At 42.6% G+C, this 17,016-nt stretch overlaps 1 protein-coding gene across 1 annotated transcript in view; it reads right to left on the reverse strand.

Moving 5' to 3' along the window:
• The window catches only part of XDH (xanthine dehydrogenase), a 55,212-nt gene that overhangs the window by 24,756 nt on the left and 13,440 nt on the right, over positions 1-17,016 (reverse strand). The window contains exons 6-18 of the mRNA XM_068421677.1: positions 16,792-16,853; positions 14,178-14,246; positions 13,323-13,391; positions 12,795-12,881; positions 10,825-10,966; positions 9,929-10,021; positions 8,992-9,143; positions 7,945-8,038; positions 6,977-7,086; positions 3,331-3,515; positions 2,632-2,806; positions 2,101-2,190; positions 1,271-1,440 (exon numbers count right to left, since the gene is read on the reverse strand). Of these exons, the coding sequence (XP_068277778.1) occupies positions 1,271-1,440; positions 2,101-2,190; positions 2,632-2,806; positions 3,331-3,515; positions 6,977-7,086; positions 7,945-8,038; positions 8,992-9,143; positions 9,929-10,021; positions 10,825-10,966; positions 12,795-12,881; positions 13,323-13,391; positions 14,178-14,246; positions 16,792-16,853 (1,498 nt within the window). The remainder of the gene's footprint in view (positions 1-1,270; positions 1,441-2,100; positions 2,191-2,631; positions 2,807-3,330; positions 3,516-6,976; positions 7,087-7,944; positions 8,039-8,991; positions 9,144-9,928; positions 10,022-10,824; positions 10,967-12,794; positions 12,882-13,322; positions 13,392-14,177; positions 14,247-16,791; positions 16,854-17,016) is intronic.

Raw genomic sequence — 17,016 nt, forward strand, 5'->3', positions numbered from 1 at the left:
CTGTCACTTGAAATATTCTACCACTTTCTCTACAGAACAACACGTGCTTACAGCTTGAAACGTGCAACGCAAATGCAAGAGAATGTGTACAGCAATCCCTAGAAAATACTGCATACTGTGGTCACAGGCATAGATCTGATGCTTTCTCTATTGCCCCATCTGCACTGGTAGTAGTAACAATGCTTATGCGTTTGCAGCACTTATCAATGACCACATTGCAACACCTAAGATTTAACTATGATGACAGAGCAATTTCTTTCATAACCTGGGAGTTGACTACTACATCTGTGCATCCATGACCACCATGCTGCCCATCCCGTGTTAGACCACTGTGGGAAACCTCTGGGCAGGAAGCCTAAATAGGCAGGAAGTATTGCCTAAGGAATGAACAGCACATCGCAAGGCTATTGAGAATGACACGAGGCAATGTAACACAGAGTGTCCCACATCAAAGCAGTTGAGGGAGATGAGAGCCTGCAGAGCCACCACAACATAAGCACAATTAGGGATTATGGGGGGCAGTCAGTCCCACAATATCACAGCATTAAAACTCATATGAGAATGTAGATGGCATTACCTGCCAGGACAGGCTTTTTTAGAGTTGGTTAGTCACTATAGATATAAATTATGCATCAGTTGTGCTCTGTATGGACAAGATGTTTTCAGAGGCAGTTGCACTTCCAAATACTGACCTATCTACCTTGCTACAGCCAAGCACAAACAGCTCTACATCTAATAGCTGAAGTTAATTCTGTTATGCAAAGGGCTTGATTGTGGCCAGTGCAAGCAAGCACTGTGCAAGGCAAAAAACAGAAGACAGTGCACACACAGCTGACTACACACCAGCAGGAGTGCTGTGGTGGAACTGCATATTACAACCTAAATTTTTAGGCAGATAGGAAAGGGCATGTTCATGCTGCATGATTAAAATTACATCTTCTCAGATATTGTGGTGCTCTCCTACCCTGCTCCTTTTTAATTCTTCATGCTTGACTATAAGAGATGGGACATACGAGAAAGCTGCCTAGGGCCAAGGACTTTGTGCTCCAGCAAAGCTCCAAGTTTGGTGTTAATTCCTTCAATCGAACTGACAGAGACTTGCAAGGCAGCTGTAACATATACAGCTCACCTCCATGTAACAATGTGTAGTGCACTGGAGTTCCCACTAATGCAAAAACCTTTCCCTCAGCTGCAACTTGACAGATCAATGTTTTCTAAGCCACCAGGCACTGGATGCTTCCAACATCTGAAACTCAGAAGCAACACTTACAGGATCTTAGCATGGGCTTTGGTGCTGGTCACCAGCGTTAGATACAGCTCATTCTCATAGTGAGGGATGTCGTCACAGTAAACAGCTTCTCCACATGCTTGTTTGGCTGCTGAAACGTGCATCAAAGGCCGGCCCACCATATCTTCAACTGCCTGCCCCCTGGGCACTTCCTGGAGTAAAACACATGATTGACTACTACTGCTCACATTGCAGGGGACAGAAGCATTGATAGGAGAGCAAAAGGCAAGATAAGATATTCTATTGAGACAGTGAATGGGATGGGGGCTCAGTCCCATGGGAAAGGAAGGTAAACAAGATGGAGCAGCTACACAGGCAAGGCTGTAGAGAATGAAGTGAAAGGGATTTGATTTTTAAAACTGCTGTGGAAGAGAAGGGTTTGATGTGACAGCTCACATAGAAGGTTCAAGTTCTGCAGCTAGCTTCTACTCTCAAAGCTAAAGAAAATAGATCATTAGCAGAGAAATAAGGAAGAACATATATCCTGAATCTGAAGCCTGAGAGATATAAAGAGAGGCAGGCTGTAACTGCGGAAAGCAGGAGGGCAATGTCAGTTTGGATATGGAGCTGGATGCAAGAGGAAAGTACTACCCACAGCCATTTTTATGAAGCTGTACACATCAGGAGCGGGCAACAACAGGAAATAACATTATATCCTAAAGCAAAGAAGGGACTGAGACTCAAATGCAAGCCTCAGGAATGGCATTATGCAGGTACATGTATTGCTCACAATTGGGGAGGCAACAAGATAAGAAGGACAGTCTGAGCTACAGAAAAGGCCGGGTCTACGTCATGCAAGTAGTGCTACTTACTTGGAAAAGCTGGGCATTTGCAATGGGATCTTTGTGAAACAGCTCTGTAGCACTGATGTAGTTCGAGGGGACGGGCTCACACAGATTGTTCTGCCAGACACATATTAAAGAACAGTCATCTTCCCTGCCAGTCCCTTTTTCTCACGTTCCCCAGTAGCCCAGGATATTCTCCAGTGAAGATAATCCATCTCTTACTGGGTGAAAGGCAAACAGGGCTCAGGCTCTGTGCAAAGAATAGCCACAGACCCACGAGAGCAGTTGTAATGTACGGAAGGGGAGACCTCCAGGAATCCTCATATGAACCCACAGATCAGCATCCTTCCACAGCAAGGGGGGGATGCCACAAGGAAGCAAGTGGGAAGATACACTAGTCACTGTCATGCAGGGAAGAAGTAGAGTAGCTCTGACAGCTAGTGCAATATGTTATCAGATACGACTCTGCTTGAATCTGAACCTTCCCCCTGCCTTCCCCACCAAGACAGCACATACAGATCCTCCTTCCCCAAATCTGCCTTCCCTAGCAGCACTCACAGTGCCATTGTGGTTCTTGCTTAGCTTCTGAAGGACCGTCAGGTAGAACTTGAAGAAGAAGCTGAGTGTGAGCGTGCGTCGGAAATCCACCATCCCACCAGGCGCAGAAGGAGACAGATCCATCTCACCCGCCAGTAAGTGGCAGGCATCCTGCAGCAGCTTCTCATTCCAGTCTCTGTAAGGGAACAAAGGTGACACAGAGCCCTTGCTCAGCCCTAGGTATCGCCAGGGCAGACTAACTCTTCTGGCACAGTAGCCCCACAAGCTCTCAAGCAACAGCCACCTGTTCAGTCTCTGTTTATAGTATATGTGTCAGCTTTGCTTTCATCTTGGGCTCATGTAATCTTTTCTGAAGATGTGGCAAAGCTATTAAATAAGAGCACAGATTTCTCAGTCCAGTTTGAAAGAAAATCAGTTTCATAGGTCATGCCCACATCTAGCTTCTGCCCACTTCAACAGATGAGAGAATTTAGCAAGGAAATGGTTTTTGAATGAGAGACTGAAATGGATCTTTGAGGGTAAGGAGTACTGGAGGAACAAGGCATCACACAAAATGCAGACTGCTGAAGAACTGTAGCTACATTTCTTCCCCTTTCTCCTTCTGCGTAATACCAGAGAGGATTTAGGGTACTTGAACTGCTCCTGTAAAAATTGGCATTGTTCCATTAGACAGCCTTTCTATCACAGAAAAATTCCTACCTGCCAGTGAGCTCCTTGCAAGTTTTTAGCGCCAGGACGGTTGTAGGAGCCATTCCTCCATAGCTTAGTTTTATCTCCTCCACTCGGCTAGTGCCATCTTGGAACAGGACTCTCATCCCACAGGTCACAATAGCAATGTCATCCTCCCGACGAGAAGCCTGCTTGAAAGCTGAGAAGTATTCACCCTAGAAGACAGGAAAATATTTTTTATTCTCTACCTTGGCATGTTTTGGAGTATAAATATGGACAACCTGTTCACCTGTCTCTACGTGGATGAGCTATTCCGGAGAACTGTATCTGGTTGATTCATCTTGCAGGGCCAAGTAGGACATGTTTGTTCAGGAAGAGCTGTATATTTTCACGTGATTAAACTAATTCTATTGTATTAAATCAGTGGTTATTAGCCAGCCTAGGACTGTGTGGGAAATGAGCTTTGACAGAGATCTGCTCGTACCTGTCACATTTTTTCTGAGCAAGAAAACTCTTTTAAATGCACCAGCAACTACAACTCACAAAACTCAGCAGCTCTCCTATGAAGAGTGGCAGTAAATAGGAGATTAACACCCCACCAGTGTACACCAAGTGATGGTGTCACCCTGGAGTCACAGTACAGTCAGTTTTTCCCCTTGCCTGTCCTGCAGATTATGACAAATTGCTGTTCAGTCACCCTGCAGACTAAGAGAGGAATCCGATCTGCTGTCTTTGCATGGCCCTTCTGGTGAGTTTTCTGCCAAGTTTCTTCTCTAATAGCTTAGCCAAGTGACTCTGCACACCACAGCAGTCTGTTCCATTATTTCTAATCAAAAGTGGACAGCAATTCTTTCGTTATTGTAAAGAACAATTCCTCTATTGTTGGCGATGGGAACAGTTTCACAAGAGGCCCCTTTTGTGCATCGAGAACTTGTTACTGGAGATATAACTGAAGGGTGTGTTTCATTTCCTGAATTCAACTAATTAGTGGGCAGCCAGCAGACAATAGCAGAGGAGCATCAGTAGCATCCTCCCAATGAGGACACTCTGCTACTCTGCTTGTTAAAGCAATTAGCTTTCAAAGAGAAAAAGCAGCCTCTTCTCTTACTGTACTCTTCAGAGAAGATTCCCAATAACGTGATTGCAACAAGAGGGCAATGTTTGCCTTCACTCCTCACAAGACACCTTAGTTTTCTTGGTACAGAGTCCTGTGGGAGAAAAGGCACTTGCTATTTTTCCTCACTAGGAGCATAGGTAAGGTAACCATCACATCAGCTGCCCGTGTCTGCCCTACCCCTCGGTAAAACAACACAGCATGTCCCCTCTAAACTATCACAGTGAAAGCTCCTAGGTGTTAGCTATTCTCACAGGAAAACCAAGCAACCCTTACTCTTAAGGGCTGCATATTGGGGACCTAGATTAGTCTCCCCTCTCCCCTTCTGGACAAGATGCAGCACCAGGTAGGAGCACATTAAGAAATCCACAGGCTGTAAAAGATTCATAGGCAATATTCACGATTGCAAAAACATTGTTTCCATGTCAATTTTTTTACTCCACCACCGTCGAATATAGGGATCAATAATGGATGAAGGTTGGAGGATACTAATTTAAAGGACTGCTTTCTGTCTCTTCAGCAGGGCAAAAATTGTGATACTATAAGCCTGTGATGGCAATACTGAGCAAACAGTAGGTTAAGTTTGTTTTCCAAAGATAGAAACATGTAGGCATTGTGTTGTCAGGCTTTTTCTACTTGATAACCAGTAAATGTCTACGTGATACAGAATACTATAATCATAAAAATTAAGTAAGAGTGACAAATGTGATAGAGAAAGATGTATGCAAGGGAAAGGACATGAAAAACTGATGGTCACTAAGTGAGTAATAATGCAAGTGGTGCCTAACATTTGTGAACATTATCTGGATCACAAGGAATTTTTTTATAGTTCAGAAGAAAAAGAGGGTTGTTAAATAAAGGATATGTTCTGTTCTAGGAATGCCTTGTTATATACACAAAGCTAAGCAGTTTTCTTTTCTTGAATCTGTTTATATTTCTAAATACTGTCTTTGCTCAGCTGCAATCTCCTTACAAGTATAGACTCAAAAAATCTTTATTCCTTGAATATCTTAAATATCTGACCCACAAACTAGCAGGAGAAAAAGGTGTTACCTCCTCTCCCTTAACAGCCTCCCTGTGATAAAGCCTACCCTGGGCTCAGTTCCCCTACAGTAACACTGAATCGTGTAAACAGCTAAACTTCTTTAGTCCAATTCTTTCTGTTGTTTGGCCAGTCTTACCCTTGGTGTGACAAGTCACATCAATGCAAGAGGTAACATCAGTTTTAAACAAACATGAACCAAAAAATTGGATCTAGCTGTGTGCTGAGACAGCCCTGCTTCTAGTTGTGAGGAAATCACAGTTCCAGAAGACTTTGCCTGCCACATGCCAGCACCTTCAGACATGCCTTGAAGAACTTTAGTCTCCCTGACTTCATGTTTGTGAGCAAAGATCAGCCAAGAAACGATGAAGTAGAGAGTTCAAAAGTTGTTTTAGTTTTTCAGATCAATGAGCTGCATATAACCTGGGGACGAAGTCATTGCCCTGCTGGTAAACATTTGTTTGTTTTGTGAAATTGCCATATGACTGTCATATGGATGGACAAATATGGTGTTTTCCACTGACTACCTCAAGCGCATTTCTCTTTTTGGCAAAAACCAATGCTTCCTGCAATTATCACAGGATCAAAGAAGAATCACTCAGAAATAGATGGAAAATCACCATAAATGAAATAGCTGTGTTCCTTTAATAGTTAGATAGAAAAATTAGAGAGGATAGACAAAGGAGTTATTGGTTCTATCCCATAATATGACAGCATTTTAAAAAAAAAAAATCAGTATTTTCCATTTATAAAGAATATGTGTCACTACACTGTGAATCCCTGCATCTTATAACTTGTAGCCCTAAGCCCTAAAAAGGTAAATACCTTCACAGCCATAAAATTAGTCTGACGTTCTTAGTCCTAAAGGGAAAAAAAGAGAGTTTTACCTCTTAGACACTCTGAATCTGTTATGGTTCACACTACTACGAAAGAGAAGTGTTCATTGTTCTGGTCAAAGGAAGTTTTGCAGGCTCATTTGAAGTTGCAAGTTCACATTGCCAAAATGCCCTAATAGTCAGTCCTTGTGGTTTCAGTCTTTCAAGGCAAGGATGCAGAAACTAAACTTCCCTCTTATCCATACACACCTTTTTCCATTTCTTTTCCCATTTCAGTTCACAGAAATGAAGCAGGAACCTTGGGAACCTTAACTTCACTTCAGGAACTGCTAGTATCTTTGCTGTACTATTTTGCAAACAGACCTCTGGCAACATCCCTTTGTCACCTTTCATCATTACCGAATGCACTCAAAAAGCTCCAGACAATAAAGAGAAATTTATATTTCTTGCACTAGAAAACTTCTTGGGCTTACCGTACTTTATCATAGAGCCCAGTTCCCCTTGCCTGTCAAAAAGGGTATGTTGCTAGATTTTCACCAAATAATTTACTTGCTTCCTGGTCCACTTGGGACTACATAAGCATGTGGAGGTCAGTCAAGGAAAAAAGTGCCTAACATTGAAAATAACACTCAAATAACAGCTTTTTAGCTCCACAGACATTGAAGTCTTTTCCTACAAGTTTACCTTCTTGCTGTAGGGTATTTCAACAGATAGAAGTATTTCTTCAGGCTTAACTATTGTCTTTCTGTATCCAGTGAAAAACTTCTCATCCATCATGATAGTCCTTTTGTCCTCTGTAAAGCAAGGAGAGATCAATGGCAGGTGAATGAATAACTCAGGGGAAGAATGGAAATAGTACGTGTGAAAGAGCCTTCAAGACACACAAATCACTCTTGATATGATATCAGTTTTCATTTTTCCACTCTCTTTCACCAACTCAGGAAGGATTTTCTCAGATTTACTTTGGTCCTTATGGAATCTATGACACCTTCTGCCTACATACGAAGTTTTATTTGCACAGGAACTGATCAAAGAGACCTCTCTCCTCCTTTGTCTAATCAAAGCTGAGCCTCCAGGTGAACCAGTTTCCAACATCCCAATGTAATTCCCCCTTTCCCCTTTCCTTAGCCTGCACACAAAGCAGTAAAAGAGAAATTCACTGATCAGAAAGTCCACTTACTTCAAGGATCCTATTTCAAAAAAAATTCTTCCTAGAGCAAATACAGGTTGAGACATTTGGCTTTCTTCATAGAAAAAAAAACAAAACAAAACAAAACAAGTTTCAATCTTTATCTAAAAAATCCACAAGGACCACAGTATGATAGTGACAGAAACAATTTCATACCTATTGTTTTTCATGAACAGACATCTTCAACCATCCCTTCACAAGGATGCACTGTGTATACTGTGTATGCACAGTACCAGAGATTCACTCTGGCACAGAAGTTCAAAATTCTTCAGGAAGCCAACCTTAGGCCTAGCCTTAGGACTTCAGCCTCAAAAAGGGCAAAACCCCTGAAGACTCAGACTAAGCCTATTTTACGTAATGTTAACTTCCACTTTCAAGTTCTGACCTGACCTAACAATCCATGGCAGAGGACTGTTGACTATCCCACTCCCCTCAGCACCACAAGGAAATGTAAGTAACTTACTATTTGATACCAGAGTCAGCTTGCTTCCACTTGCCATTAACACAGGATTTAAGTCAGAAATTGGGCTTGCTGTCATTATGTTCCCACCAAGAGCCTAGAGTGATAATATATGCATCAGATAAATATTAAAAATCCTGAAGATACAGCCATAGCATCTTGTAATCCTGCATTACTCCATACACAGTGCACTAGAGGTTATCTCTGCTTGAGTTTGCTTTGATAAATTCTTTTTGCTGACTCGGCAATTTTAGGCCTTTAATGAAGTGCGAAAACGTAAAACCCATGAAATCAGTCGCTGTCCCACTCAATCCTAACGTTTGCCTGAAACAGTTTTAGGAACAGTCTTTGGATAATGCAGCAAAACTACCTTATGCTCAATCCACGTATGCCCAACAATGCCAAAATTCAATCACTGTAGCTGCAATTACAGGAAGATCCATGAAAGTATAGAGCATCTTTTCAGTAACATTCAGGAACCCAAGTTTTTTGGCTGCAAGACAAATGTATGGCACAGCATCTTGTGGAACAAAATCTTGTGTTTGGTAGGTTGGTTCATCTGCTTGCTTGATATTTTTTTCTTTTAGGATACGGAGTTTGAACACACTGAACCCACCTCCTCTTTCCCTTTAAAACCAGAGGAAAATTTGCCAGACCTGATGCATTAACACTATGACTACCACAGTCGTGATGGCAAAAATCTACACACCTGCTTCTTTGAAATTTGTCCAGCACTCTAAATACATTTTTGTTAAATTAGTCAAATCTCACTACAGCTTCCCTCACTTATCCTGATAACAGCAATGGAAGACCTGGACAGCTGCCATGTTTCCCTTGCTTGCTAAATCTGTGATATCAGTGTAGCACAGACACCTGCTGAGACCCATGTTGCTACCAGTTCCTGGGGTTGATTTATGTGTACTAGCTTCTTTGCCTAGGTTTGCAAATTCCTCATGTGAGAAGCACAAGGCACACCAACATTGGATGAGGCAGGCCAGCTCCTCAGACTGAGTTTTCAATTCCAGTCCCTGATGCTCCTGAGTCACTTACGGCAACATTCCTGATCTGTGGCCCTGCAAACCACCGCAGCTGTTCAAGGACAGCCTGGAAGACCTCTGTTTTGTAAGGAGGAAGCTCTGCCACTGCTTTTCTCAGCACCTCCTCTACTGAGCTCAGGGTACAGGCAGCGCCAAAGGTGACCCCTATAAAAAAAACAAATGAAAAGAATTGTTGTTCTCCCAAACATCAAGATACAGGAGGATGGTTATAATTGTGTCTACAAAGCTTAGATGCCACCGTGTTTAATTAGACAGCAGGGTTTAGTTTAGACATTCAGTCACACTAGACTATTTTGTATGCACTGCATGTAAACATCACATCCTCAGAACAAAATTCACCTTTAAATCACAGCTCATGGTGGTACTACCTCTCACATGACAGTAACCCACCACCTTTTTGCCTCAGTGTATTATGAAAAATATTGCTTTCCTATAGGTATTAGTTTGTCCTTTGAGAAATGAACTCCAACTCCTCTCCAGTTTCTACACCTTCAACATGCTACCAGGCATTGGGCCGCATGGACTACATTGTCTTAATTACTTCTATTTGTAAGGTTGACCTGTTTCCACCACAAAGATAAATGCAATACTTCACTTAGTCACTTAGACTGTCAAATCCAGCATCTTTCCTCCTCTTACTAATTTTAAAATCTTTCTAAATTAAAAGGTTGCCCATTGAAAGCCATTATTAACCCAGTTAATATACGTAAAACACCATGCATCAAACAGATAAAATGTCTAATATATCTTCTAGAAAAGCCCTCTTTGATTCTCAAATTATTTTTACGTATCACTCGATTTCCTGCATGGGAGAAGCATTAACACATACAGAAAGCAGTTTTTAATCTGGGGATTTTCCTTCATACTCTCTTTATTATTCCATGGGGTCCCCACTCACTTCACAGGCATTCTGCCTCTTTTTTGCTCACCTGTTTCAGTGTGCTGAACAGCGTTCATTTCAGAGATCCATGCTGGTGCTATTATCACTGGATACAACATGTTCTTTAACCTCATCTCAATACCTTGAGGAAAAGTAAGACTCCTTCAGTGACACACAGGTGACAGAGAGCCTAAGTTAACTGTTGCCCAATGAAATGGCAGCAGGCCGGTTAAAGAGCCAGTTCATTGACCATCTGTTACAGAGATTATATAAGGTCACAGAGATACCAAACTAAATGCTGTTTTCCACTAATACCAGAATTCTCACAGGGAAGATTTAGAGACTCTTTTCTAGGCTTACAATAACCTTAAATACACTGTTTAGTACTTGTGTAACCTGGCTATTGTTATACATAATCCCTCAGGAAAGAACAATGAATACAATGAACCATACAAATATTGGGGATTGTCTCCTGAACCAGTTGCTCAGGATAACAGAATTACTAAATACGTCTGAACTCTCCTCCTCAGCACTTATGCTTGCAGAAGTATATATTTGGGGGGAAAAACAGTAGGATTTCAAGTCTTGAGAGTTTACTCACTGAAAAAAAAAATCTTTCAAAGTGCAGGTTTCACAACTGAATTCATTTGATTACGAGGACATCTTACACTGTGCCACTCCCTTCTTCTCAAAATTCCACAAAACTAGCACAAAAGCTCATAGGTCTAGATAAGCATTTTTTTTTTCACCCGACACAGCAAAGAACAGGGAATAACATTCACTGTGAGATTAATCTACCTGAGAAGAAAATTTGTTCCTACATACAACCTGAACAGCTATTTAACAGCAATGGCATGAAGGTGGTTTACATTTGCACCATTCTCACAAAATACTCCATGGAAAGTTTTCCAACTGCTCATAATGAGCATCAGCTCTTCCTCTTACCCACTTCCGTGTTCCCCACAACAAGCTTGGCATTGGGGTACTGGGATTTGAGAGCCACCAATTCCTTGAGAGTGGTAGGCTGGATCCAAGTCACACGCTCGCCTTTGAAACACAGCTGTTTCTGCTGTTTGTTACTCTGAGTCTGCAAAAGTGAATTCAGATAGAGCTCAGACCCTACATCAAGCCAAGAATCCCTGCTCACATGCTGCCCATGCCTATGGCAGGCCACGCTCTATCTCAGTCAAGTTACTGACAGGTGGCTGTGATATCCACACTGTTGTTGGCAGTCAGCCATTCCCCATCCTTCTGCTAGCAGTGACGAGAGTCTCTTTCACACTGACAAGTTTTCCCTTCCTGATATTGCCAGGTGCATCCTGCTGCCACATCTCCCTAGCAAGACTTCTGCCAGCAAGTTCCATCTGACCAAAGTTGTGGCAGATGCCTGTCGTTTCAGCCATCTTAGAAGTAACGGGTTTTCCATTCTCATCTCACTGAAAAAATGTCAGTCATTAGCACTGCTGAGTTTGAGTTACCAGCTATAAGCCCAGATTCTGGTTTCCTTAATTCCTTCATCCAGTGCCTGAAGAAAACAGACTAACATGGCTGCCTTCCAGCAACATCAGATCAACCCTTAGGCAAGAGAACATCTTAGAGAAGAAACAGAGGGGACCTATATCAAGCTAAATATATTTTATGCTATGGTCACAGAATCACAGAACCAACCAGGTTGGAAGAGACCTCAGGGATCATCGAGTCCAACCGTTGCCCTGACACCACCCTGTCAACTAGATCATGGCACTAAGTGCCATGTCCAGTCTTTTCTTAAACACATCCAGAGATGGTGACTCCACCACCTCCCTGGGCAGCCACTTCCAATGTCTAATAACCCTTTCTGAAAAGAAATTCTTCCTAATGTCCAACCTGAACCTCCCCTGGTGAAGCTTGAGGCTGTGTCCTCTTGTACTATCTCTAGTTGCCTGGGAGAAGAGGCCGACTCCCACTTCACTACAACCTCCCTTCAGGTAGTTGTAGACTGCAATAAGGTCACCTCTGAGCCTCCTCTTCTCCAGGCTGAACAACCCCAGCTCCCTCAGCCGTTCCTGGTAGGTCAGACCCTCCAGACCCTTCACCAGCTTGGTCGCCCTCCTCTGGACTCGCTCCAACACCTCAACGTCTTTCTTGAAGTGCGGGGCCCAGAACTGGACACAGTATTCAAGGTCTATGAGAACCTACTCATGCTGTAGCTCATGACACATGTAGGTTGGGTGCAGCAGCAGCAGAACTAACAATTGAAATTTTTTTTGTTAAATGTGAAGGAAGCTGTAAACGTGCCATGTGCTGGACTTGATTCCTGGCTGGGACACATTTGCTTAGGGGAAAACTACCCCAAAAAAGACAGGAATGAAACATGGAGAGAAACTAATCTCGCCTAACTTTTGATGTCAGTGTGAGCCAGCCAACTTCTACTCCTGCTACACTGAGTGGAGAGAAGTTGATGCTTTCAGGAAGTCATCTAATTGAAACATATGTTCAGGTACATCCCATAGGTCCTACTTCTCCTTCCTACGCTATAAAGGGAGCGCAGGGCGATTAGCTTAGATATGGCTGTATTTAATGTAAAAGTTCACATCTGACCTAGTAAATTGAAATCTAAATGTCAGCAACTGTTCCACCCCTGGATAGGCAGTTACAAGCAAGGCAACCCAAGAGCAGGCATGTATGGTGAGAAACAAAGAGGAAAGGCAGTCAGCTGAGGCAGGCACTTGGCCTGCATATCTTTTAAGCCACCTTGGCTTAAAAGCCTTCCCTTTTATAAAACAGGGAAGCATTTATACCCATGCATCTTCTTTTATTAGCAGCCATCTTTTGCACTGCCATTACCTCAGGGCATAGACACTGTGGACATTCAAACCCTGTGCAGAACAACGAAACCAATGAACCACATACTATTTCTTTTTGAATGAACTTACCATTAACTCTGGTGGAAAGATTGGCTCCTGTGTAGGGTCCAATGGCTGGAACTCAGAAGAATTGAACAGGCTGGAGGACATCATTGTCTATGACAGAGAAAATGCAAATGGCTGGGCAGCAGAGGAGAAAACTATCTGCAGACACCCCTAACTCATTCCTCTTTCCAGTCAAATCCCTATTACTATTTCATGGAGCAAAGAATGGCACACAGTGAAAAGATGCCACCTGATCCAGTGTTTCAGGTTCTTCAGTCATATTTTTCTGACCATAGTGTGTTTGTGGTCAGAAACCTGAACCCTGGACACAGTAACAGGTTTCTACCAATCAAAAGTGACATCACTTTCACATTGGCACGTTAAATTACATCAAAGGTACCTTTTCTGAAGTAAGACCAGCATAAAGTAGTCTAAACTGCTTTGCATAAATACAGCTAAATTAAAAGCATTGAGGTTTGGCACAGAACAAGCCAGAGCTAAGACTTCAAAACATCTAACAGAGAAAAACCTAACAGTTGAGAGGCACCTTACCACATTGTCTTCTTTTCCATTCATGCAGCAGCCTGGACCATTGGCTTTTCCTCCACAGCAGCCCCCGTTCTGCAGAAGAAACAAGAACACTTCAGCTATTGTACACAAAGTCAGAATATTCCAACTTTTACAGTTTAAACATTCCAACTTTAACTTCTAATATTTTTCATTAATAAACTACTTTGATGGAAGAACTCCAGTCTTAATTGCTGGAGTATCCCATGCAACACTTGATGCTTCCTAACAAAGAATCCACAGGAATTCACTGGAATTTTCTGGCAAAGAATTTCATTATATTCTCTCTTGCCTAAATTAATTTTATACTCACACTACTTTATGCCCTAATTCCTTGTTTTCATGGTTTGTACCTCAACTGGTACATAAAATGTGATGAACTTTTTTCCTCCAGATATTCCAAAAGGTTCCAATCATAAAATTTATTGGAATGGTGATTGAATTACTTCATTCATCATTGGACTGCAAATTTTGGGAAAGATTATACTGGGGAATTAACTGGTTTTTAGATCTGTTTTCACAGAAAGCAGGATCGTTTCAATATACCAGAAGCTGGTAACACGTTGCTTACAGTTGTCACCATGCTATTTCACCAAAGTGTTGCACCTCACAGATTCAGAAGGAATGTATTTAGCTCCCTATTGTAAAACCTGTGTCACAAGGGCTAGTCGTGCTAACCAGGACATATGCAGTCACAGCATTTTGCAAGAGACAGACATTCAAACCAGCTCAGACGACTCTGAGTATCTGCACCACAGTGGAACCAGAGAGGTGACTAATACATCAAAACTCTAATACTATATTACAAATTGAGGTTATAGCTTTTAAAATTCAGCTTACCATGCTATTTTCCCTCTCACTACGACAACATCCAGTGCCGTTGGCTACTCTGCCACAGCAATTCAAGTCCTGCAGGGACAAAAACTGTTCTGAGAAAAATGTGCAGATTCCAAGGAAATCACAGAATGGTTGGGGTTGGAAGGGACCTCTGGAGATCATCTAGTCCAACCCCCTGCCAAAGCAGGTTCCCCTAGAGCACGTTGCACAGGGTCGTGTCCAGGCGGGTTTTGAATATCTCCAGAGAAGGAGACTCCACAACATACCTGTGCAGCCTGTTCCCGTGCTCTGTCACCCTCAAAGTAAAGAGGTTTTTCCTCATACTTAGATGCAACTTCCCATGTTTCAGTTTGTGCCCATTGCCCCTTGTCCTATCCACTGGACACCACTGAGAAGAGTCTGGCCCCATGCCCTTGACACCCACCCCTGATTCCCTGTTGAGAGAAACTGATCCCACATTTATTATATCCAAAGCAGAAATGGGAAATGGAAGGTGCCAAACAAGTAGGTGTTTCCCTTGCCAATGGAAGGCAGTATCCTGCAGTGTGATGTCTAGGTCATGTCCAGTCTACCAATAGAGCCTTTGTTCTGGTTTGGAACTGCTCTGACCATTCAGCCAGTATCTCTGGTCCAGCTGGAGCTTTGAGGAGATACCCAGAGAAGAGTAAAAGGGACAAGCACATACAATACCTAGTACTCTACCAGCATTCAATTGCATTCAGCTCAGGGGACTACCTTAGCCCAGTTTCTGTCTCTTTCCATCAGCTCTCCATCCAAGTACCTGCTCAGTCTCCCCTGGAGCTTGTGTAAGTTTTTGGTGCCCACAGCACCCTTTGGTGAGTTCTGCAGGTCAGCTAGCTAGTACATGGCAGACAGTCTGCCTTTGTTTGTTTTCAGGCTGACTCCTACTAGTTTCATTTCCTGACACCTTGCTCTTATATTGGAAGAGGCAGCAAACAGCAGATGCCTGTCCACATTCCACCTGCCAGTCACAATTTTCTAGATTTTTATCAGAGGTCAACACAAACCACTACATGGGCTATGTAGAGCCCCTTCCTCTCCCTGACATCATCTTTCCAGGCTGAAGCATCCCAGCCTACTCAGTGCTTCCTTGTATGGAAGCCAGATTATCACGGATGTGATCCTTATTCCACTTCTCGGAATCTTTTCCTATTCTGCTATACCCTGCTAGAGATGAGAGGACCAGAACTGCACAGAGTACTCAAGTGTAGGAAGAGCCATGATGCAGACAGTGGCATGGCCATATTTTCTGGTTTGTTCTCTACCCTTTGAAGTGTTGTTTTGAATGCCAGTGAGCACTGAGCTGATGCTTCCATGGAACTTCCTACCACTCCTCCAAGTCATCTTCCTGCGTGGAAACAGCAAGATGATCTTGTGTCTGCTCGCAGCCTGTCATTTTATGTGTGAAATGAGGACTGTCTTTCACTCTGTAAATTGCTTTGCATCTATTTGCCCTGAATTTTGTATCCCATTCTATTCTCCAGTCTCTCAGGTTCATAAAGTCCTTCTGAAATTCCTCAAAGTCTGTTCCTGTCTCCACTACTCAAACTAACCTGATGTCAGTTTACTTACTTTCTCACATCACTGCTCGCTCTCTTTTCCACCTCATTTAGCGATACCTTGAAGAGCCTTGCTCCCACCACAGGTCCCAGCAGAACTCCACCAGTGACCTCCCTCCATTGCAAAAATACACCATTTTCTCCTACCTGCCATTTCCTGCCTTTTAACCAATCTTTTGTCCATACAGAGATCTTCCCTCTTACCCCATGGCTGCTTATTGTCTTTAAAAGCCTTTGGTGTGACACTGTTGAAAGCCTGTTGGAAATCGAAGTGGACTATATCGACTGGGTTTATCAACCATTTGTAATGGATCCCACTGCTGCTTGTATTCTCTTTTGTTGATCGTAATTCTGGATAATAAAATGAAATTAATGGGCAGCATTCTAAATTCTTTACTTTTGATATTTAATACTAGTGTAGCCCCATAAGTGGCTAGTAATCACCAAAGTACCTAATGATCTACTTTTCTTCACAGCCTCCAGCAGTCTTTCAGGAATAAAGGGACTAGAGAAAACTCATGGCAAAGCTTCATACGTCACCCAAACCAGCAGATGAGTTCTGGGCAAGAGCTATATAGCAGTGACTTCAACCTCTTTCCAGAGCTATTTCAGCTCTGCAGCTGAACTTTCAAGAAAGCAACTTTCTCATGAGATTCCCCCACAGTATGTCCCTATTCATGCACCATACCTTTACACTTTTTCCACATCAGGAATCATCTGCAAGATGTATTATGCAGAGATGCTGAGTTTTTCAGAGACTTACAGAAAAGAGTCAGATTACCTGTGATCCAAAAAGGGATCATCAGGCAGATCTTATTAAAGTGCTCCACTTCCAGCAACTGGAGTGAGTAAAGGAGTTGGTCTCCCTGCATTATTAATGCATGAAGCACACATAAAGGGGTTAAGAGTTGGAGCTGGGTTGTTGTAGCCTGTATATTTCCTTCCTCCCCATTTCACCTCATGTTGTATTTTAGTAACAGAGAGAAAGACAGCCAGCCTTCCAGATTTTTTTTTAAACATTATCTGAAGCTACTTACTTTAGCAAATGTCCTGTATCCTTCCAGAATGGGTCTGTACCCTGTACACCGACACAAGTTCCCTGCATTGCCAGAGCAAAAAGATAAAGATTTAGTGCCATTTAGCTGAGAACTTGTCTTCTTTTAGAAGATTTTATTGTTTCGCACAAAAGCCTGTCAAACCTAGATAAAGCTAATGACAAAACTGTGAGGAGGAAAATTTCATTAATAATCTTGTAACAGTCC

The sequence above is a fragment of the Nyctibius grandis genome, chromosome 1 (genome assembly GCF_013368605.1).
Source record: "Nyctibius grandis isolate bNycGra1 chromosome 1, bNycGra1.pri, whole genome shotgun sequence".
NCBI classification, from domain to species: Eukaryota; Metazoa; Chordata; class Aves; order Nyctibiiformes; family Nyctibiidae; genus Nyctibius; species Nyctibius grandis.